The sequence below is a fragment of the Pan paniscus genome, chromosome 20, assembly GCF_029289425.2.
Source record: "Pan paniscus chromosome 20, NHGRI_mPanPan1-v2.0_pri, whole genome shotgun sequence".
Taxonomy (NCBI): Eukaryota; Metazoa; Chordata; class Mammalia; order Primates; family Hominidae; genus Pan; species Pan paniscus.
Window position 1 is genome coordinate 4823237 of NC_073269.2, and position 24616 is coordinate 4847852.

The 24616-nt window shown below is 60.1% G+C and overlaps 3 protein-coding genes across 4 annotated transcripts in view; 2 read left to right on the forward strand and 1 right to left on the reverse strand.

Moving 5' to 3' along the window:
• Window positions 1-13378, reverse strand: part of CIMAP1D (CIMAP1 family member D) — a 47644-nt gene extending 34266 nt beyond the window's left edge. The window contains exons 1-2 of the mRNA XM_055103790.2: window positions 13239-13378; window positions 7425-7508 (exon numbers count right to left, since the gene is read on the reverse strand). The gene's annotated coding sequence lies outside the window, so the exon portion shown is untranslated. The remainder of the gene's footprint in view (window positions 1-7424; window positions 7509-13238) is intronic.
• MADCAM1 (mucosal vascular addressin cell adhesion molecule 1) lies at window positions 1058-11280 on the forward strand. Of its 2 annotated transcripts, XM_024926431.5 has the most exons (5): window positions 1058-2501; window positions 3526-3810; window positions 4189-4518; window positions 7553-7813; window positions 10627-11280. In XM_024926431.5, the coding sequence occupies exons 1-5, from the start codon at window positions 2450-2452 to the stop codon at window positions 10845-10847; spliced, it is 1149 nt and encodes a 382-aa protein (XP_024782199.3). In that variant the 5' UTR covers window positions 1058-2449; the 3' UTR covers window positions 10848-11280. The 2 variants fall into 2 exon arrangements, with proteins under 2 accessions (XP_024782199.3, XP_024782200.3); XM_024926432.5 differs by lacking the exon at window positions 7553-7813 and having other exon boundaries at window positions 1063-2501.
• Window positions 13338-24616, forward strand: TPGS1 (tubulin polyglutamylase complex subunit 1). Its single transcript, XM_034944205.4, has 2 exons — window positions 13338-13711; window positions 23851-24616. Exons 1-2 carry the CDS (start codon window positions 13338-13340, stop codon window positions 24383-24385), a joined length of 909 nt encoding a protein of 302 aa, XP_034800096.2. The 3' UTR covers window positions 24386-24616.

Here is a 24616-nt window from a genome sequence, read left to right on the forward strand (position 1 = left end):
CTGTCTCTGTCTCTCTGTGTCTCTGTCTCTCTCTCTCTCTGTCTCTGTGTCTCCCTCACCCCCGCCTTCCCCACCTCTGGCCCTTTAAACCTGCGGGTCCCTCTGCCTCTGGGAACCCTCCCTCCTCCTTCCTGTGTCCATCCCACCTGCCCTGTCCTCAGGGGGACCCCAGCTTTGTTGTCTCCCCGCCCCCACAAGCCTGTGGATGTGAGGGCTCGGCACACGGGGACTGTGAGCAGCGTGATCACCACGCATGACCCAGCGGGCGGGCGGAGGACAGGGCCCTGGAGAGCTGGGACACACCCTGCAAGGGGCCTCAGCCCTCCTGGCGCCCAGTGGCCCCTCCCCACCTGCAGGAAGTAGGGTCGGGGGCTGGGAAACAGCCCATTCACCAGGCCTGCTGCCCCCCGCCCGGGTTAAGGGCCCAGCTTCCCGGGAAGGGCCTGCACCTCCGGCCTGGGGAGGGCCCCTCCTTGGAGTCTGCTTTCCGGTGAGGCCTTTCCCGGCACCAGCCTGGGCAGGAGGGGGATGGGACCCAGGGAGACAGGGCTGTGAGCTCACACACCTGGGCCCTCACCTCCGAGGGGACTGTTTCCCAACCCCGGGCCTCAGTTTCCCTCCTCTAGGCCTCAGTTTCTCTCCTTTGCACCCAGCCCCTCCTCTAGGCCTCAGTTTCCCTCCTCAGCACCCAGCCCTTCCCCCGAGCCTCATTTTGCCGCCTCTGCACCCAGCCCCTCCCCTAGGCCTCAGTTTCCCTCCTTTGCACCCAGGCCCTGCCCTGGATCTCAGTTTCCCTCCTCTGGTCCCAGCCCCGCCCCTGGGCCTCAGTTTCCCTCCTCTGATCCCAGCCCCTCCTCTGGGCCTCAGTTTTCCTCCTCTGGTCCCAGCCCCGCCCCTGGGCCTCAGTTTCCCTCCTCTGGTCCCAGCCCCTCCTGTGGGCCTCAGTTTCCCTCCTCTGACAGGTAAGCCGATTGGCAATGCTTGGAACCCCATGGACTGGCTGCTGCTTTTTATTCCATGGCCAGGGAAACTGAGGCACAGACAGACCCTGAAGTCAGCAGGAATGCTCCATCATTTTATTCCCGCGTGCCTGCGGTGCATGGGGTCCAGGGTCACAGGACAGGCCCCTGGGTGGAGGGGAGCCGGCCATCACGACTGCCACCACAGGCCCTCATTGAGCTAGGAGCAGAGCACCCTAGGAACCACAGCGGAGGAGGGTGGGGGGCGAGGGGGTGAGGGGGTGGGCAGAACCTGGGTAAGGTGAGGAGCAGCCCGGGCAGAGTCCCAGAGGCCCTGGGAGGGTCCCGGTGATGCAGGGGGGTAAACAAGCCACCAGCGGAGACAGAACCAGTGTGCGGCGCTTGGAGGAACAGGTGGGTGGATTCCAGTGCGTTTGGAAGCTGAGGTTCCCAGGACTCGCTGATGGCAGCTGTGAGTGGGAGTCCAGCCAGCATCCCTTCCAGATCCCTCTTGTGGACCGAGATCCAGGTCTCAGTGTAGACCAAGGAACAGAGGCAGCCCCTACTCGGGCTTCCAGGCTCCAGCCAGGCCTGCTAGGTGGGCGGCCTCTGCCCGTGTGATGGAAGGAAGCCAGGCTCAGAGATGGGGTGACTTGTCCCACGTCCTGGAGGGTCTCACAGCTCCACCACGGCCAGGAGACTTCAGTCCAGGGGGCCTCCATCCCCAGCGACCTTCACCTGACCCCCAGGGGACCCCAGCCGACAAGACCCGGCCCGCAGCTCCGGAGCAGGGGGGGCTGCTCTCCACCGCCCCTGTGCAGCCGCCCGGGAAAGTGCAGGCAGGCCGGGCACGGTGGCTCACGCCTGTAATCTCAGCACTTTGGGAGGCCGAGGTCGGCGGATCACCTGAGGTTGGGAGTTCGAGGCCAGCCTGACCAACATGGAGAAACCCTGTCTCTACTAAAGATACAAAATTAGCCAGGCGTGGTGACGCATGCCTGTAATCCCAGCTACTGGAGTGGCTGAGGCAGGAGAATCTCTTGAGCCCGGGAGGCAGAGGTTGCGGTGAGCTGAGATCGCACCATTGCACTCCAGCCTGGGCAACAAGAGCGAAACTCAGAAAAAAAAGAAAAGAAAGTGCAAGGGACCCGCCGTCGGGGTGGGGGCGGCGCTGCCCAGCCTCTGTCCCACTTCCATGCACTTGACCTCGACCCTCCGGCCTCCGTCTGCGATCTTCCCGTGCCTGAATATGAGGCTTGGAACAGACCCAGACCTTCCTGCCTGCCCGTCCTGAGTGGCCCCGGGCCCCCGCCCCATCTTTGGCCCCCAGCCCCTGCCTCTCTGCCGCCTCCAGGGTCGGGGGTCAGGCCAGGAAAGCCCCTTGGGAAGCCCCCGGGGAGCAGCTGGAGCGGGGTCGCCGGGCGGCGGGAAGGAGTGGGCGCCTCTATTTAAGCGGCTTCCCCGCGGCCTCGGGACAGAGGGGACTGAGCATGGATTTCGGACTGGCCCTCCTGCTGGCGGGGCTTCTGGGGCTCCTCCTCGGTGAGAAGGGGAGGGGGCGCGGAAGAGAGGAGTGAGTTAGGAGGGGGGTCAGGAGAGGGGAGGGGGCTCAGGAGAGAGGAGGGGGCCCGGGAGAGAGGAGGGGGCCCAGGAGAGGGGAGGGGGCTCAGTAGAGTGGGGGGGCTCAGGAGAGAGGAGGGACGCAGGAGAGAGGAGGGGGCTCAGGAGAGTGGAGGGGGCTCAGGAGAGAGAAGGGGCGCAGGAGAGAGGAGGGACGCAGGAGAGAGGAGGGGCTCAGGAGAGAGGAGGGGGCGCGGAGGGGAGGGGGCGCAGGAGAGAGCAGGGGGCGCAGGAGAGAGGAGGGACGCAGGAGAGAGGAGGGGGCGCGGAGGGGAGGGGGCGCAGGAGAGAGCAGGGGGCGCAGGAGAGAGGAGGGGGCACAGGAAAGTGAAGGGGACTCAGGAGAGAGGAGGGGCGCAGAAGAGAGGAGAGGGCGCGGGAGAGGGGAGGGGGTTTGGAAGAGAAGGGGGGCTCGGGAGAGGGGAGGGGGCTCGGGAGAGGGGAGGGGGCCCGGGAGAGGGGAGGGGGTTCGGAAGAGAAGGGGGGCCCGGGAGAGGGGAGGGGGCCCAGGAGAGAGGAGGGAGTTAAGAGGGGGCGCAGGAGAGAAGAGGGGCTGGGAGGGGGCGCGGGAGAGACGAGGGGTGCTCAGAGTTAAGGGGCTCCGAGAGAGGGGGTGATTGGTGATCCTGCCAGAGGAGGGGGCTCGGAGGCGGCAGAGGCTGAGAGGGGAAGTTGCGGGGCTCCACGCGGCCCTCTGACCCGCAGCGAAACTGGCTCCAGGCAGCTGGGGTTCGGGGGACTGGGGCAGAGGCGGCGGTCGGGGCGGGGTTCAGGGACCGAGCCTGGGAGTCCGGGTAGCGGCGGGGCAGGGGTCCGGGGGTGCAGCGGAGGGTCCGGGAACCGGGCAGAGGCGGGGCGGGGTCCGGGGGTGGAGCGGGACGCAGGGCCGGTGGCGGGGCGGGGTCCGGGACTCCGCGGGGCTGAGCGAGAGCCGCGGTCGCCGCAGGCCAGTCCCTCCAGGTGAAGCCCCTGCAGGTGGAGCCCCCGGAGCCGGTGGTGGCCGTGGCCTTGGGCGCCTCGCGCCAGCTCACCTGCCGCCTGGCCTGCGCGGACCGCGGGGCCTCGGTGCAGTGGCGGGGCCTGGACACCAGCCTGGGCGCGGTGCAGTCGGACACGGGCCGCAGCGTCCTCACCGTGCGCAACGCCTCGCTGTCGGCGGCCGGGACCCGCGTGTGCGTGGGCTCCTGCGGGGGCCGCACCTTCCAGCACACCGTGCAGCTCCTTGTGTACGGTGAGGCGTCCCCCCGCGCCCTGCCTCTCTGACCCTTTGACTCACGGCTCCTTCCCTATGCCACCTCTTCCTGGAAGCCTCCCAGATTGCAGGCCCGGTCCCAGCTCCATGCACAGCTCCCCGAACCCAGGTCCCCAGCCTTCGCTTCCCCCCAACTCACCCCAACCCTCCCAGGGCCGGCCCTGGCCCATCATCCAGTCTATTCCAGCCTCCCAGGTTGGGGCCACGGGGCCTGCTCACAGGCCGTCCCCACTGCCTGTTCATCAGCAGCCCCCACGCATCCTTGGCCCCAGCTCCAAGCCCCTCCGGGCTCCGGCCCCTCCATCCCGTCCAGCCCTGACTCTGGGCTCAGCCCTCACCCCCGACCCTCCATCACAGCCTTCCCGGACCAGCTGACCGTCTCCCCGGCAGCCCTGGTGCCTGGTGACCCGGCGGTGGCCTGTACGGCCCACAAGGTCACGCCCGTGGACCCCAACGCGCTCTCCTTCTCCCTGCTCGTGGGGGGCCAGGAACTGGAGGGGGCGCAAGCCCTGGGCCCGGAGGTGCAGGAGGAGGAGGAGGAGCCCCAGGGGGACGAGGACGTGCTGTTCAGGGTGACAGAGCGCTGGCGGCTGCCGCCCCTGGGGACCCCTGTCCCGCCCGCCCTCTACTGCCAGGCCACGATGAGGCTGCCTGGCTTGGAGCTCAGCCACCGCCAGGCCATCCCCGGTGAGTCCGCTGGGTGCCCTGGAGACCCACACGCTCGCCAGCCTTGACAAGCACCTCGGGACGGGGGCGGGGGTGGGGGGCAGCACCTGTGCTGTGGGGCGCTGGGAGGACTGGATTCCCCCACGCAGCAACAGCGACATTCATCAACGCAACATGTATTTGCCGAGCACCTGCCCCTCAGCACAGGTCCCACCCCTCCCCTGCCCACAGCGCTCCATGGCTCTTGCCTTGGGGTCAAATCCCAAGTCCTCCCCGGGACCCACAGGAACCTGCACGACCTGCCCTGTCCCCTTCCTGCCCTCCCTCCACCCTTTCTCCCCCTCCTCATTCTGCTCCAGCCACACGGGCCTCCTCGCTGTTCCTCCAACACGCCAGGCGTGATCCTGCCCCGGGGCCTTTGCACGGCTGTGCCCTCTGCCGGGAATACCCTTCTTCCGGATCTTTCCACGGCTCTCTCCTCCTCCCCCTCAGGTCTCTGTAGAATGTTGCCTCCTCCGTGAGGCTTCCCTGGATTCCCGTTTAAAGGGTCAACCCCTGATCCCCAAGGTGTACAAACATAGGCACACAAGCACACACACGTACACAGACACACACACACGCGTGCACACAGGCACACACGCACACGCGTGTACAAACAGGCACACAAGCACACACATGTACAAACACAGACACACACGCGTGCACACAGGCACACACGCACACGCGTGTACAAACACAGGCACACAAGCACACACATGTACAAACAGACACACACGTGCACACAGGCACACACGCACACGCGTGTACAAACACAGGCACACAAGCACACGTGTGCACAGGCACACAAGCACACGCGTGTACAAACACAGGCACACATGCACACACGTGTACAAACGCACACACCCACACGCGTGTACAAACACAAGCACACGGGCACACGCGTGTACAAACACGCACGCACGTGTGAGCCCCCTTTCCCTTCTGTTTCGTTTCTTGACACCTTGGATAACATCTGACATCCCCCAGTCCCGTACATTCTCTTTTCCATGACCTTCTCCCACTGTGGCTCCCAAGGTGGGAATCTTGTGTCGCACACGGCTGTGTCCACAGAAGCTAGAACAGGGCCTGGGGCATAGCAGGTGCTCAATAAACCCTTGCTGAATGCTCGGATGAAGACATTTAATGTGGGCCGGTGCCCTGGCGGTGCTCCCTTCACGCTCTGTCCAATCCCGAAGCCCCTGACAGCTTCTCCCACTAAAGAAAAAGGGATTTGTCCTCCCACGGGGCACCCTGATACCCATGTTAATGGACGTGAGGTCTTGAGTTTCAAGCAAAGGGCTCCCGGGGATAGAGCAGAAGCTGGGAGACCCGGGAGGTCTTGGTGGTGGGGGCGGGGCTGGGGTGGGCAGAGAGGAGGCTGGATTTGAGGGATATTTTACAGAACACGGGCCCTCACGGGCCTCAGTCTCCCCATCAGTCCCACAGGGGATGGAGCAGAAGGCCAGGGCAGAAAGCCCCCAAGCACCTCCTCTCTCCACGCCAGCCTCCTGCCAACTCTCCTCGTCCACAGCCCATCATAATAAACGCGGGACCCACTCGCTCTCAGGGCAGCCCAAAGAGGTGACTCTCACCCCTTTGACAGTTGAGGAAACTGAGGCACGTGGAGATTAAGGAGGCTGCTGGGGTGATGTTGCCAGTGAGTGGGGGGCTCTGGAATGCCCGGACTCCCATCCTGCGCACTGTGGTGCCTCAGTTTCCCCATCTGTCCAGTGGACTTCCCTGACCGTGGGTCCTTTGTAAATTTCAGGGACCATGTGGATTTCAAAGCACTTTATAAATTATAGGCTTTAGGCCGGGCTCACGCCTGTAATCCCAGCACTTTGGGAGGCTGAGGTGGGTGGATTACCTGAGGTCAGGAGTTCAAGACCAGCCTGGCCAACATAGTGAAACCCCATCTCTATTAAAAATACAAAAATTAGATGTGGCCAGGTGCGGTGGCTCACGCTTGTAATCCCAGCACTTTGGGAAGCTGAGGTGGGTGGATCACGAGGTTAGGAGATCGAGACTAGCCTGACCAACATGGTGAAACCCCGTCCCCTACTAAAAATACAAATATTAGCCTGGCGTGGTGGTGGGCGCCTGTAATTCCAGCTACTCAGGAGGCTGAGGCGGGAGAATCGCTTGAACCTGGGAGGCGGAGGTTGCAGTGAGCCCAGATCGCACCATTGCACTCCAGCCTGGGCGACAGAGCGAGACTCCATCTCAACAACAACAACAAATTCTAGGCTTTATCAACTAAAACAGCATGCCGAATAGAAACAAAAATGTGGGCCAGCCATGGGAGGCCGAGGCAGGAGGATCACTTGAGTGCAGGAGTTCCAGACTGTCCTGGGCAACATACGAGACCTCCCATCTCTACAAAAAAATTTAAAAATTAGCTGGGCATGGTATTGCACACCTGTGGTCCCAGCTACTCAGGAGGCTGAGTGGGGAGGATGGCTTCAGCCTGGGAGGTTGAGGCTGCAGTGATCCATGATCGCAACACTGCACTGCAGGCTGCACGACAGAGTGAGACCCCATCTCTAAAAAAAAAAAAACCAGGCCGGGCGCGGTGGCTCACGCCTGTAATCCCAGCACTTTGGGAGGCCGAGGCGGGTAGATCACCTGAGGTCGGGAGTTCAAGGCCAGCCTGACCAACATGGAGAAACCCCGTCTCTACTAAAAATACAAAATTAGCCAGGCGTGGTGGCAAGCGCCCGTGATCCCAGCTACTCCAGAGGCTGAGGCAGGGGAATCGCTTGAACCTGGGGAGCGGAGGTTGTGGTGAGCCGAGATTGCGCCACTGCACTCCAGCCTGGGTAACAAGAGCAAAACTCCGTCTCAAAAACAAAAACAAAAACAAAAGAATAAATGGAAATGTGACTCACCAGAGTGGTCCAGGGAAGGGGCTTGGAGAGTTTCTGGTCCAAGCCCTTCATCCAGATGCGGAGACTGAGGCAGGAGAGGCAAGCCTGGGGCAGCAGAGAGAAAAAAAAAACCCTCACTCTGTTTCCAGTCCTGCACAGCCCGACCTCCCCGGAGCCTCCCGACACCACCTCCCCGGAGCCTCCCGACACGACCTCCCCGGAGCCTCCCGACACCACCTCCCCGGAGCCTCCCAACACGACCGCCCCGGAGTCTCCCGACACCACCTCCCCGGAGCCCGCCCCCCAGCAGGGCTCCACACACACCCCCAGGAGCCCAGGCTCCACCAGGACTCGCCGCCCTGAGATCTCCCAGGCTGGGCCCACGCAGGGAGAAGTGATCCCAACAGTCTGTGAGTTCTGGTTCCTGGGGGCAGGGAGGGTGGGAAGGGCTGGGAGCGAGAGGTTCCTTGGATGAAGACTTTAGACAAGAAATTGCCCTGCCCAGCCTCGGTTTTCCCATCTGCCCAGCCTCAGTTTCCCCGTCTTTCCAGCCTCGGTTTCCCCGTCTGCCCAGCCTCGGTTTCCCCGTCTGCCCAGCCTCGGTTTCCCCGTCTGTCCAGCCTCAGTTTCCCTGTCTGTCCAGTGGGCTTCTCTTAACTGTGGGTCCTTTTTGTAAACGTCAGGGACTGTGTAGATGTCAAGGCACTTGGTAAATTCTAAGCCTTGTAGACTAGAAGAATATTTGGAATAGAAGCAGAAACAGAATGCAGCCACATAGGTAATTTCTTTCCTTTTTTTTTTTGAGACAGAGTCTCGCTCTGTCCCCCAGGCTGGAGTGCAGTGGTGCAACCTTGACTCATTGCAACCTCTGCCTCCTGGGTTCAAGCGATTCTCCTGCCTCAGCCTCCTGAGTTGCTGGGATTATAGGCACCCATCACCACTCCCGGCTAATTTTTGTATTTTTAGTAGAGATGGGGTTTCACCGTGTTGACCACGCTGGTCTCCAACTCCTGACCTGAGGTGATCTGCCCGCCTTGGCCTCCCAAAGTGCTGGGATTACAGGTGTGAGCCACTGCACCCGGCCCACATAGGTAATGTTAGAAATGCTTGTCCCCCGGTGCCACAAAGAAATAGCACTCAAACTAGTTTAATTCTCTCAGCAAGGCCATTTTTACTTTCTGCAGAAAGGGTGCTCATTGTAGGTGGAACAATGGCGAGAGCACAGCTGAACAAAGGAAAAGCAGACATATTTATCCCTCACACATTTGGGTCGCCCTTACTGCTGTGTCCTGCATCCACTGGCTGGAGCAGGATATCACACTCTTAAACTGATACCCAGTTTGCTAACAACCTAAAACTTTCCTAAGTAGGTAAGCGCAAAGGAGGAGAAACAAGGAGAGGAAGTTGCTTATGAAAGATTTGAGGAAGCAGTAACATTTCCAAATAAGGAAGGGGCATAAGCTATGAGCTAAGACTTCCCTGGGACTCTCCAGATATGCCTGGGTAAGCCCAAGCAACTAACTGGGCTAAAGTGTAAGAACTAATAGCTGACAGGAGGCTTTAGAGTAAGAAGCTATTATTTCTAGTGTCTATGTCTATTATTTTATTTGTAAATCAAGACGAGCTTTGAAGAGGAACTTTTCTACTTCCCACAGGTAATTTCAAATTTAAAAGTAAAGGCAAGGCATGAACCCGGGAGGTAGAGCTTGCAGTGAGCCGAGATCGCGCCACTGCACTCCAGCCTGGGGCACAGAGCGAGACTCCATCTCAAAAACAAAAAATGGGCCGGGCACGGTGGCTCACGCCTGTAATCCCAGCACTTTGGGAGGCCGAGGCGGGCGGATCACAAGGTCAGGAGATTGAGACCATCCTGGCTAACACGGTGAAACCCCGTCTCCACTTAAAATACAAAAAATTAGCCGGGCGTGGCGGCGGGCGCCTGTAGTCCCAGCTACTCGGGAGGCTGAGGCAGGAGAATGGCGTGAACCCGGGAGGCGGAGCTTGCAGTGAGCCGAGATCGCGCCACTGCACTCCAGCCTGGGAGACAGCAAGACTCCGTCTCAAAAAAAAAAAAAAAAGTAAAAGTAAAAATAATGTGGTCGGGCCAAGCATGGTAGCTCATGCCTGTAATGCCAGCACTTTGGGAGGCTGAGGCAGGAGGATCACTTGAGCCCAGGAGGTTGAGGCTGCAGTGAGCTGAGCTCACACCTGGGTGACAGAGCGAGACTCAGTCTCAAAAAAAAGTGTTGGCCAGACACGGTGGCTCACGCCTGTAATCCCAGCACTTTGGGAGGCCAAGGAGGAGGATCACCTGAGGTCAGGAGTTCGAGACCAGCCTGGCCAACATGGTGAAACCCCATCTCTACTAAAAATACAAAAATTAGCCAGGTGTGGTGGCGTGTGCCTGTAATCCCAGCTGAGGATTACTCGGGAGGCTGAGGCAGGAGAATCACTTGAACCCGGGAGGCGGAAGTGGCAGTGAGCTAAGATCATGCCATTGCACTCCAGCCTGGGGGACAGAGCAAGACTCCATCTTGAAAAAAAAAAAAAAAAAGTGTGGTCATACATTTCACAGAGCCCAATATATCCCAAGCATTATCATTTCAACAGGTAATCAATATAAAATAGTATGAAGGAGATATATTACATTCCTCCCTTTTCCCCAGACTAACTCTTCAAAGTGCAGATTGTAGGCTCAGCACCCTTCATGGTGGTGAGCCGTCCTCTCTCTGGTCTGCCCTTTTTTTTTTTTTTTTTTGAGAGATAGAGTCTCATTCTGTCACCCAGGCTGGAGTGCAGTGGTGCAATCTCAGCTTACTGCAACCTCCACCTCCAGGGTTCAAGTGATTCTCCTGCCTCAGCCTCCCGAGTAGCTGGGATTACAGGTGCCTGCCACCATGTCCAGCTAATTTTGTATTTTTAGTAGGCACAGGGTTTCACCATAGTCAGGCTGGTCTCGAACTCCTGACCTCGTGATCCGCCCGCTTTGGCCTCCCGAAGTGCTGGGATTTCAGGCGTGAGCCACCGCGCCTGGCCTGGACTGCCCATTTCTAAACTCTAAGGTGCTATGCGCATTTCAAAAGGGTCATGGTAAAGTCCTTTGTGAAATTTCAGGGAACGTGGTAACTTTGGAAGCACGTGTAGCCTCTGAGGGGCTCCTCCCTTCCCAAGCCTGCAGAGGCCTGGAGGGCTCTGACCGGGGTCTCCTGCACTCTCTCCCCAGCGTCCAAACCTGCGGGTGACCAGCTGCCCACGGCTCTGTGGACCAGCAGTGCAGTGCTGGGACTGCTGCTCCTGGCCTTGCCCACCTATCACCTCTGGAAACGCTGCCGGCACCTGGCTGAGGACAACACCCACCCACCAGCTTCTCTGAGGCTTCTGCCCCAGGTGTCGGCCTGGGCTGGGTTAAGGGGGACCGGCCAGGTCGGGATCAGCCCCTCCTGAGTGGCCAGCCTTTCCCCCTGTGAAAGCAAAATAGCTTGGACCCCTTCAAGTTGAGAACTGGTCAGGGCAAACCTGCCTCCCATTCTACTCAAAGTCATCCCTCTGCTCACAGAGATGGATGCATGTTCTGATTGCCTCTTTGGAGAAGCTCATCAGAAACTCAAAAGAAGGCCACTGTTTGTCTCACCTACCCATGACCTGAAGCCCCTCCCTGAGTGGTCCCCACCTTTCTGGACGGAACCACGTACTTTTTACATATATTGATTCATGTCTCATGTCTCCCTAAAAATGTGTAAGACCAAGCTGTGCCCTGACCACCCTGGGCCCCTGTCGTCAGGACCTCCTGAGGCTTTGGCAAATAAACCTCCTAAAATGATACAAACGTGTCAGTTTTCTCAGTTGACACCCACTCCGTGGAGAGGAGAGGTCCGAGGGCTCCGGACAGCAGAGGGCTGACTGTGGGTCCTGCCCTGATGGCTCCATCTCCCTCATCCCACAGTCCGGGGCTGGAGAATAAAGTGTTAGAAATGCTTGTTCCCCGGTGCCGTAAAGAAATAGCACTTGAATATAAATGTCATTTCCTCAGCAAGGCCACTGTTTTACTTTCTGCAGAAAGGGTACACTCGCCAGCAGTTTTGCCATGAGAATATCCAGAACAAAGGGGACAGGGTCATTTATAACCTGACGCGTCCACCCTACTGCTGTGTCTGGTTTCCATTGGCTGGAACGGGACCTCACAGTCTGTATTTGTCCCGATCGGCTAGCAGCTTGGAACTTTTAAAAAGAGGCAAAGGTAGAGGAGAACAAAGGAATGAAGAAGTAGCTTGTGGAATGCTGAGAAAGGTAAAAACACCTTCAAATAAGGAAGAGGAACAGGTTATGACCTAATGCTTGCTTGGACCAGTATAAGCACGCCAGGGCAGATATTTAGCCTACATTGTGGGCACTAAGAACATAAAGTATGTTGATTTCTTTATTACATTATATATATTCAATATAACATTAACAAGTAATTAACAAAGAATGTTAGCACAAGTCTTTTGTTTGTTTGTTTGTTTTTTGAGACGGAGTCTCGCTCTGTCGCCCAGGCTGGAGTGCAATGGCGCGATCTCGGCTCCCTGCAAGCTCCGCCTCCCCGGGTTCACGCCATTCTCCTGCCTCAGCCTCCCGAGTAGCTGGGACTACAGGCGCCCGCCACCACGCCGGGCTAATTTTTTGTATTTTTAGTAGAGACGGGGTTTCACCGCGTTAGCCAGGATGGTCTCGATCTCCTGACCTCGTGATCCGCCCGCCTCGGCCTCCCAAAGTGCTGGGATGACAGGCGTGAGCCACCGCGCCCGGCCTACCACAGGTCTTTGAATACGTTTTGCTTCTAAGAGAAGTTACTATTTATTCCTAATTAGATGGGGAGGAAAGTCTCATTTGAAGAGGAACCTCTACTTTACGTTTTACAAAGGGCATTTGGTCTGCCCGCCAGAGATTCCTGTGCTGGGAGGATGGTGGAATGGTCCCCCGGCAAACAGCTCTCATTGCCCCCTGCCCGGGGCAACGCCCCTGAGGGACGGGGACGGCACCCAGCAAGCTCTGCCCGGGGCGGGAAAACGCCAGGGCTTAGTGGTTTCTTCGGTGAGAAGCTTAACCAGGAGTCCCCGAAAGCAGGGAGGGAAGATCCACAGAGGTCGCCTGGGGAAACACACGCAGAGGCGGCTTATGGAGGAGACTGCTTGTGTTTTGAGGTGGCTGCGGGCTGCGGAGGGTTGGGAGGGGCGGGAGGGCGGCCGGAAGCGAGGTCAGCCGATGAAGGCCTGGAGGTGCCAGCCCGGGGGCCCTGGAGAGCCATGGCAGAGTTTAGAGCTCTGGAGGCTGCGGTGTCAGAAAGCTCCCTCTGCCGGTCAGGGGGGTAACAGCCCGGGATGCTCGCCCGTGTGGCCGCCAGTAGGGGCTCAGCGCAGTTGCAGCGGAGCTGGGGAGGGGGCTTCTCCCACGAGGTGAGCTACGCACTCAGACGTTGACTGAGTTAGGCGGAAGGCCAGGCTGAGCTCGACCCCCAGCACCAAGGCTCAGAGATGAACATGAGAAAAGGGTCTGGGGGCCGGGCGCGAGGCTGGGTCCAGCAGTCCTGGGCAGGTCCAGCCCCGCGCATGCTCCGTCAGGCTTCTCTGGTAACCAGGGAGACTGGTTGCTAGGAGACCATGCTAATGACGGACTCGCTCACTACCCAAATGGCAAGCAATCCGGCTTTGTGCCAGAAACGGAGCACTTCCAAGGCAGCCATTTTGGAGTCTGGCAAAATTCAGGACCGAGGCCAAAGCCAGGAGAGCCAATCAATATACACAAAGAGGGAAGAGAAGAGAGAGTGCCAATAAGGACACAAGGAAAGTGGTAGCGTACCCTTGTCACTTCCCAAAGTCTCCCAGCGGGATACCGGTGCCCTCTGCCCTTAATCAAGACGGCCGCCTTGGGGGGGGGGGCTCTAGCGCGCAGTGGAATATGGCGGTGCTTCCGGTCCCGGTGCCCTCAGCGAAGATGGCGGCAGTGGAGAAGCGGCGGCAAGCGGTACCACCGCCGGCCGGTTTCACGGACAGCGGCCGCCAGTCGGTATCCCGGGCGGCGGGGGCGGCCGAGAGCGAGGAGGACTTCCTGCGGCAGGTCGGCGTGACGGAAATGCTACGTGCGGCCCTGCTGAAGGTGCTGGAGGCGCGGCCCGAGGAGCCGATCGCCTTCCTGGCTCACTACTTCGAGAACATGGGCCTGCGCTCGCCTGTAAACGGCGGCGCCGGGGAGCCCCCGGGCCAGCTCCTGCTGCAGCAGCAGCGCCTGGGCCGCGCGCTGTGGCACCTTCGCCTGGCCCACCACTCCCAGAGGTGCGCAGCGGGCCGGCTTGGGCGGGTGGGGCAGCGATGGACTTCAACTCCCAGCATGCCGCGCGCGGCTCCCTACCCGCAGCGCCGGCGCGGGGGCCCGGGGCTTGCTGGGAGTTGTAGTCCGCGATGCCTTCTTGGGTGGGATGGATCGGACAAGGTGGGCTGGAGGGTCCGGGCTTCGGTCCGGCGCTAGGCAGCGCGCTGCATGCGGCGCGAGTCCTTCTGGCCGGCTTCGCTTTCTGTGACGCCTTTTTGCAGGTGCTGAGTTTCCCCTTGCAGTTCATGATTTTCAAAATCGTGCAGCTCAAGAGGACTTGGCCCGAGGTCGCAGAGCCAGCCCCCAAGCCAGGTCCTCCTAGTCGCCTCGTTAGCAGCCTCATGGCATCCCCGTCCATTCAGCCAGAACGTGAATATTTACAGAGAGCAGCGCAGTCACCCAGGGCCCCCACCTTAGGGGACAGGCTCCCAGCGGGCAGGTGGGGATTCCTGGAAGAGCCTGGCGATGTGCGGGCGGGTTGCAGGGAAGAGGCCCAGCAGGTGCAAATTTAGACCCTGAGTGTGGGGCACACGGGAGGCGGGAAAGCCACGGAATTTGGCTGAAGCATGCGAGGCTGCAGGTGCCTACGCGCGGTGTCCCCTGGCTGGGGCCAGTTCTGAGCCCAGGGAAGGTGGTTGGGGACTATGCGTTGACGTTGGGGATGGATGGGCTGCTGTCTTTTGTGGGGGGCGGTCCCCAGAAGCGGAGCCTGAGGTAGGCATTGTGTGTGCAGGTGATTTTATAAGGGGGTGCGCCCAAGAGAACCCAGGAAGGGGGTGGGAAGAGCAGGCAGGGAAGGATGCCAAGCAAAGGTGCCCTTTCAGCCTCATAACCAGGGCATAAGCGCCCACCATGGCAGTCCTCGCCAGAGTCCCAGAGAAGTTCGGGGGGAGAAGAGAGATGGGGAGTGTCCCCCCCACCACGGTCAGGGTGCACAGGTGTCCAAGATCATACTCAGATAAGGGTGGCAGGGTGTTGGGTACCTGGACAAGGAGCAGACTTGCTCCAGTGGCCCAGTGGCTCTGAAGGCCCCGCCCGATGATTTGCTGGAGCCAGGTGGGAGGGGAGCGGGCAAGAGCAGGCCCAGAGGGTCAGTGGAGCCGTTTACTGCGATGGAAGGCCCCTGGTTTGAAGAAGCTGCCAGAGCCACTTGCGGATTAAGTTGGAGGCTGGGAGGAGCCTGGAGACAGGAAGGTAGAAAGAAGCGTCTGCAACTGAGACACGGGGCCAGGACAGAAGACTGAACTGGAGGGGTCCTGAAGGCTTCAGGAGAGATGAGAAGAGCTCAGGACCACACTCTGAGGGCACCTAGCCCACAGAGCCCACCAGAAAGGGTGAGAACATGAGACCAGAGGTGAAGGGGGAGCAGGAGGAAGATGGCCTCCCAGGACACCTGGAAGAGAATCTCCCAAGGAGGAAAAGGGGTCGACAGCAGGCCCACCACGTATGGTTGTTCAGGTTGAGCACTGCACAAGCCACTCACCCCATAGACACTGCAGATGAGGATATTTATATTTATATTAATTTCCGAGGGCTGCTGGAACAAATTACCTCCAACTTAGTGGCTTAAAACAACAGAAATTTATTCTCTCACAGTTCTGGAGGGCAGAAGTCTGAAATCGGGGTGTCAGGAGGACCACACTCCCTCTGGAGGCTCCAGGGAAGGAGCCTTCCTTGCCTCCCCAGCTTCCGGTGGCGGCCAGCAGTCTTTGGCTTGTGGCCACATCGCTGCAGTCTCTGCCTCCGTCCTCACGTGGCCTCCTGTGTGTCTCTGTCCTGTGTTCCCTCATAAGGACACCACTAGGCCCCACCCTACTTCAGTGTGACCTCAACCATCTACATCTGCAAAGCTGCTGTCTCAAATAAGCTCTCAGTCTGAGGTTCTGGATGGGCGTGAGTTTGGTGGGCACCAGTCACCCCAGGACAGGAGTGGAGCCATTGGCTGGAAGAGTTCTCATAGCAGGGACTCAGGGCAAGGGTGGCGCTGGTGGCAGATGCATCCCGGCCCTGGGCTCGCCTGGGCTCCCCAGAGACACAGCCAGTGGGGAATGCAGAAGACAGGTGCATAGACCTGCGTGGCATCTGATTCTGTGCTCATGGAGCCAGGCCTGCTCCCGTCCTCCCAGCAGGCAGCTCCGGCCCCTCCATCCTTGGACCGTCAGGAACCCCTGAGGTCACCTGGCCAGTCAGGAAGAGAAACCCACAGCAGCCGGGCGCGGTGGCTCACGCCTGTCATCCCAGCACTTTGGGAGGCCGAGGCGGGCGGATCACAAGGTCAGGAGATCGAGACCATCCTGGCTAACACAGTGAAACCCCGTCTCTACTAAAAATACAAAAAATTAGCCGGGTGTGGTGGCAGGCGCCTGTAGTCCCAGCTACTCAGGAGGCTGAGGCAGGAGAATGGCGTGAACCCAGGAGGCGGAGCTTGCATTGAGCCGAGATCGCCCCACTGCACTCCAGCCTGGGCGACAGAGCGAGACTCTGTCTCAAAAAAAAAAAAGAGAAGCTCAGAGCCTGGCAGATTTGTCCCCACTCAGTCCAGTGTGTGGACCCCCAAAGGCTGAGGGGCTGACTGGGGCTGCTCCTGAGAGCATCACCGTGGTAGACTGGGGGAGAAGTCACCCCAAATCCTCCCTGCCACCTTCTTTTGAGAAATGGCAAGCTCTGGCCGCCAGGGCTGGTGATGGCAGCCACAGTGTCCCCCTCCTGCCACCTTCCTGGTCGTCTCCAAGGCCCCCTGGAGCACACACACAGATGTTACATGACTTGCTGAAGGCCACACGGCCACCAAGGGCAGAGCTGGGGTCAGAGAGCCCCAGAGTGCAGCCCCGGAGGCCTCCTCAGCCACCACGTTGCTCATCCTAGCAGCAAGGGCTGCACTGCCCCCTGCAGGTCACTGCCAGGAAAACGTGCACGAAAACGAAGCCCCGGCTGATCTGGCCCAGGGCTCCCCCGACTCGTCCTCTGGGGGCCGTCCTGGGTACTGCAGGGCCCTGAGCAGCGTCCCTGGCCTCCACCCACTCCTTGCCAGGAGCTCCCCGAGTCGTGACAACCACAGATGTCACAGACACCGCCCGGCATCTGCTGGGGGCAGGAGTGGGAAGCAGAAGTCTAAGGTGTAGGGTGGCTCCTGTCTCTTTCTGGAGACGGTCCATAAATAGAATCTTTCCTGTATTAGCAAATGCTCACACGCCTTACAAACCGCTCTGTGTAGGAGCCGACACAGACGGAGCCCTGGCTGGGCTCCCGCTTTCCATTTTGCAATCAGGGAAACCAAGGCCCAGAGGCCACCGTCACAGGCAGAGCTGACGTTCCAGCCCCGGCCTCCTCCTCCAAGCCCAGAGCCTGCTGCCTTCCTCTTCCTCCTCCTCCCTCACCTGATGATTCTGCTGGGAGCCGCCCGGGAGCCCAGGAGGGGCGGGTATGCGGCCTCCTTGAAGTCGGCTGTCACCTTCCTGTCTCCTGCCGTCATCATGGCTGTGATCTCACCAGGCTGTAATTACCTCTTTGTGTGTCTTCCTGCCCCTCAAGGCAGCTGTGGCTGAGCTGCAGCCCTAATTACAGCCCGAAATAAGCAGGTGGGGCCTCCCACACATATGCCAGCTGCTTTCCTGGGCACCTGGCTCCAGCCCCGTTCTCCCGTCCTCACAAGAACCCCCACTCCGTAGATGCACAAGGCCAGGTGCAGAAAAGGAGAGAGCACACAGCTGGGAGGGGCAGACGAACGCCCGAGGCAGGCCTGGGCCAGGCACAGAGCCCTGCACACCGAGGGGCCGCGTGGATGCTTGCGGAGCCGGACCAGGGCTGCCGCCCCCAGAGAGGAGAGCATTTGTGCAGAAGTGGTGGTGGATGGCGCTGGGTAATCCCGGCCCACAGACCTGTCAGTCAGAAGCTGCGAGCACGACAGGAACCAACAACCCCAAACCTCAGTGGCTTCAACACAAGCAAAACTCTTCTCGCTTACTCTGCAGGGGACGTCCAGTTGTTTTTTTTTTTTTTTTTTTTTTTGAGCTAGAGTCTGGTTCTGTCGCCCAGGCTGGAGTGCAGTGGCGCGATCTCGGCTCACTGCAAGTTCCGCCTCCTGGGTTCACGCCATTCTCCTGCCTCAGCCTCCCAAATAGCTGGGACTACAGGCGCCCCCACCACACCTGGCTAATTTTTGTATTTTTAGTAGAGACGGGGTTTCACCGTGTTAGCCAGGATGGTCTTGAACTCCTGACCTCAAGTGATCCACCCGCCTCAGCCTCCCAAAGTGCTGGGATTACAGGCATAAGCCACTGTGCCTGGCCCAGTTTTGTTTTTGAGCCAGGGTCTTGCTGTCACCCAGCCTGCAGTGCAGTGGTGCAATCCCAGCTCACTGCAGCCTCGACCTCCTGGGCTCAAGGGATCCTCCCACCTCAGCCTCCCAAGTACCCGGGACCACAGACGCACGTCACCACACCTGGCTGATTTTTAAATTTTTGTAGAGACTGGATCTCACTATGTTGCCCAGGCTGGTTTCGAACTCCTGGACTCAAGCAATCCTCCTGCCTCGGCCTCCCAAAGTGCTGGGCTCACAGGCAGGAGCCACTGCACCCCCACCCCCCTAACCAAGGGCTTGTCTGATCTTGACACGCGCCTGCAATCATGACCACAGAGAAGTGGACTGAGAAGTAGCACGATGGCTCTTAACATTCCCGCTGAAAGTGGGCCACGCCCCCTTGCACGTTTCAGGGGGCAAAGCAAGGCCCAGAGGCTCACCCTCGGCGGGGTGGAGAAGTGGCGGGTGGAGAAGTGGCGGAGGGATCCGCGGAGTAGCGCTGCCGTCGCCAGCCTTCGAGATGCCCCTGCAAGCCTCGGCTCCCGGGGTTCAGTCCTGGTGCCGTCCCTTCCCCCTGTACAGCCGGAACGGGACTGCAGAAGCAACGGACAGAGTGTGGCCTCCGAGGCGGGTCACGAAGGACATCGTGGTGTCCCCCTCCCTCCTGGGTGGGTTGGTGGCTCGGCTGGGCAGCCGCCATGCGGTGGGGTCGCTCGCGCAGCTCCCAGGGAGCACCTGCAGCCGCTGCCAAGAGCCGCGCGGGTTCCCCTGCGGGGGACTGGGCCGCCTCGAGTCAAGCCCCGGGGCAGTGTGGCCACGGCAACCTCCTAAGAGACCCCAAGCCAGAGCCTCGCAGCAAAGCCGCCGCCGAGACGCTGTGGCAATAGTAAATGCTTGTTGGTTTTAGGCCTCTAGGTTTGGGGTGTGATCTGTGAGGCAGCAGCAGCCTGCCCGACCTCACAGCAGATCCTGATGAGAGGGGCCCCGGTGCGGCTCCTGCTGGGTCATGCGGAGAGGTCAGCCGGGCTCGGCTCGCGGTCGTGAACTCAGGCGTGATGGGAGCTCGGGCCGCCGCGCTGACACTGCGACTGCCCCCAGCGCATTTTGGGGATGACCTCATGGATGGTAAAAGCGCTCAGCAGATTATAAGGGCCAACAAATGGGGCCTTTACTACTTGGGAGGGAAAAGGAGCGTACAGCCAGATGGGCCTAGAGTTGAATTGCAGGTCGCTGCCCTCCCGCCTCTGGCCTCAGTTTCCTCCTCCATAGCAGAGCTTTGACCCTCGAGCTCGCTGAGATGGCACGTCCATCCCTAAGCCCTGAACTGAGCAGCAGTGACAGGGAGGCACTGTTCACCAGGCACCCACCATGCACCGGCCCAGCATTACTGAGCACCTACTGTGCACCCGCCCAGCATTTACTGAGCACCTACTGCATACCGACCCTGCATTACTGAGTACCTACTGCACACCAGCCCAGCATTACTGAGTGCCTACTGCACACCAGCCCAGCATTACTGAGTACCTACTGCACACCAGCCCCACATTTACTGAGCACCTATTGCATCCTGGCCCCGCATTTACTGAGCACCCACTGCACACAACCCCAGCATTACTGAGCACCTACTGTGCACTAGTCCTGCATTACTGAGCACCTGCTGCACACCAACCTGCCCCGGCCCCACATTTACTGAGCACCTATTGCACGCTGGCCCAGCATTTACTGAGCACCCACTGTACACAGACCCAGCATTACTGAGCACCCACTGCACACTGGCCCCACATTTGCTGAGCACCTACTATGTACCGGCCCTGCATTCACTGAGCACCTACTGTACACCAGCTCTGTATTACTGAGCACCCACTGCACACTGACCCTACATTTACTGAGCACCTATTGCATGCTGGCCCAGCATTTACTTCACACCCACTGCACACCGCCCCAGCATTACTGAGTACCTACTGTGTACTGGCCCTGCATTCACTGAGCACCTACTCTACACCGGCCCTGTATTACCGAGCACCCACTGCACGCCGACCCCATGTTTACTAAGCACCTATTGCTTGCTGGCCCAGCATTTACTGAGCACCCACTGCACACCACCCCAGCATTACTGAGTACCTATTGCACACCAGCCCCACATTTACTGAGCACCTATTGCATTCTGGCCCAGCATCACTGAGCACCTACTGTGTACCAGCCCTGCATTACTGAGCACCTGCTGCACTCCAACCCTGCATTTACTGAGCACCTACTGCATGCTGGCTTAGCACTTCCCCGGCACCTACCACAGGTGGCCCACAGAAAGGTGAAGTCGTGTGCCCAGGTCATGCCAGAGGGAAGGCTGCCCTCCTCACTATGAAGCTGAGCTCCCAGAAGGGAAAAGCGTAAGCCCTGAGGTTGGCCACTTCCTCTCTGGGACCCTTGGCCATACCATGGGGCTGCCCTGAGCCTCAGTTTCCCTATATGTCCCAGAGGAAGTAACAGGCCACTAGCATGAGGCCTGGCCGGGAACTGATGGGGGGAGTGAGGCCAGGGGGTTAAGCAGCCCACCCAGGGTCCTGCAGCGGCCCCCACGCTGGCCACGGTGCTCCCTGGCCACTCCCTGGTGCCCTCCACGGGAGCGTGTGTCACACTACCAGCACACGAGTGGCACGTAGTAAGGCCTCAGGCTCCTCACTGGGGCAAGGAATCGAACCCACCCCAGAGCCGGCAGCAGGGCTGACAGCCTTCTTCTGTAAGGGACCAGATAGTGAACATTTCAGCTTTGCGTGGCAGCCTCTATCCTGACATTCAGCTCTACGATTCTGGTCTGAAGCTGCCACAGGCCACATGTCAGTGGACTGATGTGGTTATGTTCCGATAAAGCTTTATTTACAAAAGCAGGCAGCAGGTTGGATTTGACCCTCAGGCTGACTGTGGGGCCTTGCCTGTGGGATTGTGGGGAGAGAAATACCACCACTGGCCCCGAGCAGCAGCTGTCACCTGTAATCCCAGCAGTTTGGGAGGCTGAGGCAGGAGGATCCCTTGAGCCCAGGAGGTGGAGGCTGCTGTGAGCCCTGATTGTACCACTGCTCTCCAGCCTGCACAACACAGTGAGACCCTGTCTCAAAAAAAAAAAAGAAAAAATGCAATGTCAGCTGTGTTAAATGTTCAGCACAGGCTGGGCGCAGTGGCTCACACCTGTAATCCCAGCACTTTGGGAGGCCGAGGTGGGCGGACCACGAGGTCACTCGAGATCCAGACCATCCTGGCCAACATGGTGAAACCCCGTGTCTACTAAAAATACAAAAATTAGCCGGGTGTGGTAACACACGCCTGTAATCCCAGCTGCTCAGGAGGCTGAGGCAGGAGAATCGCTTGAACCCGGGAGGTGGAGGTTGCTGTGAGCTGAGATTGTGCCACTGCACTCCAGCCTGATGACAGAGTGAGACTCTGTCTCAAAAAAAAAAAAAAGAAAGAAAAGAAAAGAAAAAAGCAAATGTCAGTTGTGTTAAATGTTGAGCACAGTATTTGGCCACATGTAAACAGGCGCTGCTGCTGCAGGGAGGGAGACCAGAGGGTCCTGGTGTCGCGGGACAAAGACTGGAGAGACGGAAAAAGGTTCAGGACAGTTTATCAAGGTGATCACCGGCTCAGCTGGACATTCATCCAGAAAGTCTGAGCCTCGAACAAAGGGCTTTTCCTATTTTTAAACATCGTAAGGCGGGAACTACATGAGGCGGGAAGCAAGTTACAGAGGCGAGAAACAAAGGCAGTTAAGCATTACAGCATTTCTTTTTTTTTTTTCTTTTTCTTTTTCTTTTTTTTTTTTTGAGACGGAGTCTCGCTCTGTCGCCCAGGCTGGAGTGCAGTGGTGCCATCTTGGCTCACTGCAACCTCCACCTCCCAGGTTCAAGCGATTCTCCTGCCTCAGACTCCCGAGTAGCTGGGACTACAGACGTGTACCACCACGTCCCGCTAATTTTTGTATTTTTAGTAGAGATGGGGTTTCACCATGTTGGCCAGGATGGCCTCAATCTCTTGACCTTGTGATCCTCCCACCTCGGCCTCCCAAAGTGCTGGGATTACAGGCGTGAGCCACCGTGCCCGGCCAACATTTCTTACATCTTGAGAAAAACATGTCTTACAACCTAAACTTATCAGTCTTGTGACCCTGCAGCCGTGCTAGGGAGGTAAGCAGTAACTCGCTGGGCCTGTAATAAACTGAGGAATGTGGAGTTGGAGAGTATAGATAAGGTCCCCTGACTACAGAGAGAAGACAGGCTGTTAACATTCTCTTTTAACTTGAGTGTAAGGGTGGGGGTCACACTTTGCAGCAACTTTAAGAGGATTTTAAAATTTCTATTACTACTACTGTTAGGTTAGAGTTGATTTCACTAATTCCTTCTTCACTGGGGCCAGATGCCCCAGACAGATGCCTGTTGGTTGATTCAAGACATTTACTGAGCACCTACTGTGTGCAGGGCAGCGTTCTGGGCACCAGGGCTATAACCAAGATGAACTTCCGGCCCTGGAGGGCAGGTGCTCACACTGGTGGGAGACACGAAGCTCACAGGGATGTGGGACAGCGAGTGAGACAGGATGACCACTAGGAAGAAAACAGGAGGAAAGGAGTTAGGGGTCAGGGGAGGCGACATTTGAGGAGAGACCTGGAGGAGACCAGGGAGGAGGTGAGGGAGATCTGGGGGAAGGCAGTGTCACGGCCCTTGCAGAGGTCCTGAGGCCGGTCCAGTTGGAGCTGGGAAGCCAGGGCTGGATGGCAGCTGTGGGGAGGAGAGACCTGAGCTGGGTGGAGGCTGGGAGGAGGGAGACCAGGCTGGGTGGGGGCTGGGAGGGGGGAGGCCAGGCTGGGTGGGGGCTGGGAGGGGGGAGGCCAGGCTGAGTGGGGGCTGGGAGTGGGGAGGCCAGGCTGGGTGGGGGCTGGGAGTGGGGAGGCCAGGCTGGGTGGGGGCTGGGAGGAGGGAGGCCAGGCTGGGTGGGGGCTGGGAGGAGGGAGGCCAGGCTGGGTGGGGGCTGGGAGGAGGGAGGCCAGGCTGGGTGGGGGCTGGGAGGGGGGAGGCCAGGCTAGGTGGAGGCTGGGAGGAGGGAGGCCCAGGCTGGGGGGTGCTGGGAGCGGGGAGGCCAGGCTGGGGGGTGCTGGGAGGAGGAGGCCAAGGCTGGGTAGGGGCTGGGAGGGGGGAGGCCAGGCTGGGTGGAGGCGGGGAGGAGGGAGACCCAGGTTGGGAGGAGGAGGCCGAGGCTGGGGGTGCTGGTGGGGAGGGGAGGCCCGGGCTGGGGGGTGCTGGGAGAGGGGAGGCCAGGCTGGGTGGGAGCTGGGAGGGGGGAGGCCAGGCTGGGTGGGAGCTGGGAGGGGGGAGGCCAGGCTGGGTGGGAGCTGGGAGGAGGGGAGGTCCAGGCTGGGGGTGCTGGTGGGGTGGGGAGGGGAGGCCCAGGTTGAGTAGGGGCTGGGAGGAGGGAGGCCTGGGCTGGGGATGCTGCGGGGAGGAGAGGCCCCGGCTGGGGATGCTGCAGGGAGGAGAGGCCCCGGCTGGGGATGCTGGGGGGAGGAGAGGCCCGGGCTGGGGATGCTGCAGGGAGGAGAGGCCCTAGGTGGGAGGAGGGAGGCGGGGGCTCAAGAGAGGAGCTGCAGGGATAGAGGGTGAGGAGGAGGGGAGGCCGGGGATGGGGGGTAGGAGGAGAGGGGAGGCCAGGGCTGGTTGGGGGGTCGGGGAGGCTAGGGCATAGGCCTGGCGAGGAGGGGAGGCTGGGGCTGTGTGGGCGCGCGGGCTCTGCCGGCCCCCAACGTCCCCGTCTCCGCAGGGCCGCCTTCAACAACAACGTGAGTGTGGCCTACGAGTGCCTGAGCGCCGGCGGGCGCAGGAAGAGGCCAGGGCTGGACGGGCGCACCTACAGCGAGCTGCTCAGGCGCATCTGCCGGGACGGCCAAGCCCCCGAGGAGGTGGTGGCGCCGCTGCTGCGCAAGGTGCAGTGCCGTGACCACGAGGCGGTGCCGCTGAGCGTCTTCCGCGCGGGCACACTCACCTGCTTCGTGCTGCTGGAGTTCGTGGCGCGCGCCGGCGCGCTCTTCCAGCTGCTGGAGGACCCGGCCGCCGCTGTGGCCGACCGCCGCGTGGGCCAGGCCGTGCTGGACACCCTGGAGGGCGCGCTGCAGGCCAGCGACGCCGCCGCGCCCGCGCGCTTCCTGGAGGCCGGCTCGCGCTTGGGGCCCGACAGCCTGGCGCTGGCGCTGGACCGCGCCGTCGGGGGGCGGCGGCCCAGCGCGCCCATGACCCGCGAGGAGTTCCTGGAGAGGGCCGCCGCGCTCTTCATCGCGAAGGTCAAGCCGGTGGGCTGAGCCCCGTGGGCCGCGCGGATTCGGGATCTGCGCTGGGGGGTCCCCGCGTGCGGGGCGCGCGGAGCCTTCCCCTCGCCCTGGTGAGGCCCTGCGGTAACCAGGCGCCCTGCCCTGCGGAGCAGGCCGGGGCTCCCAGGAAGTGGACGCCCCGTCCCCACACAGCGCCGCGGCCGCCCCTCCACCCCCGCGGGAGCCCCTGCCCCACGCTAATAAAATCTGTTGCGAGGCTGA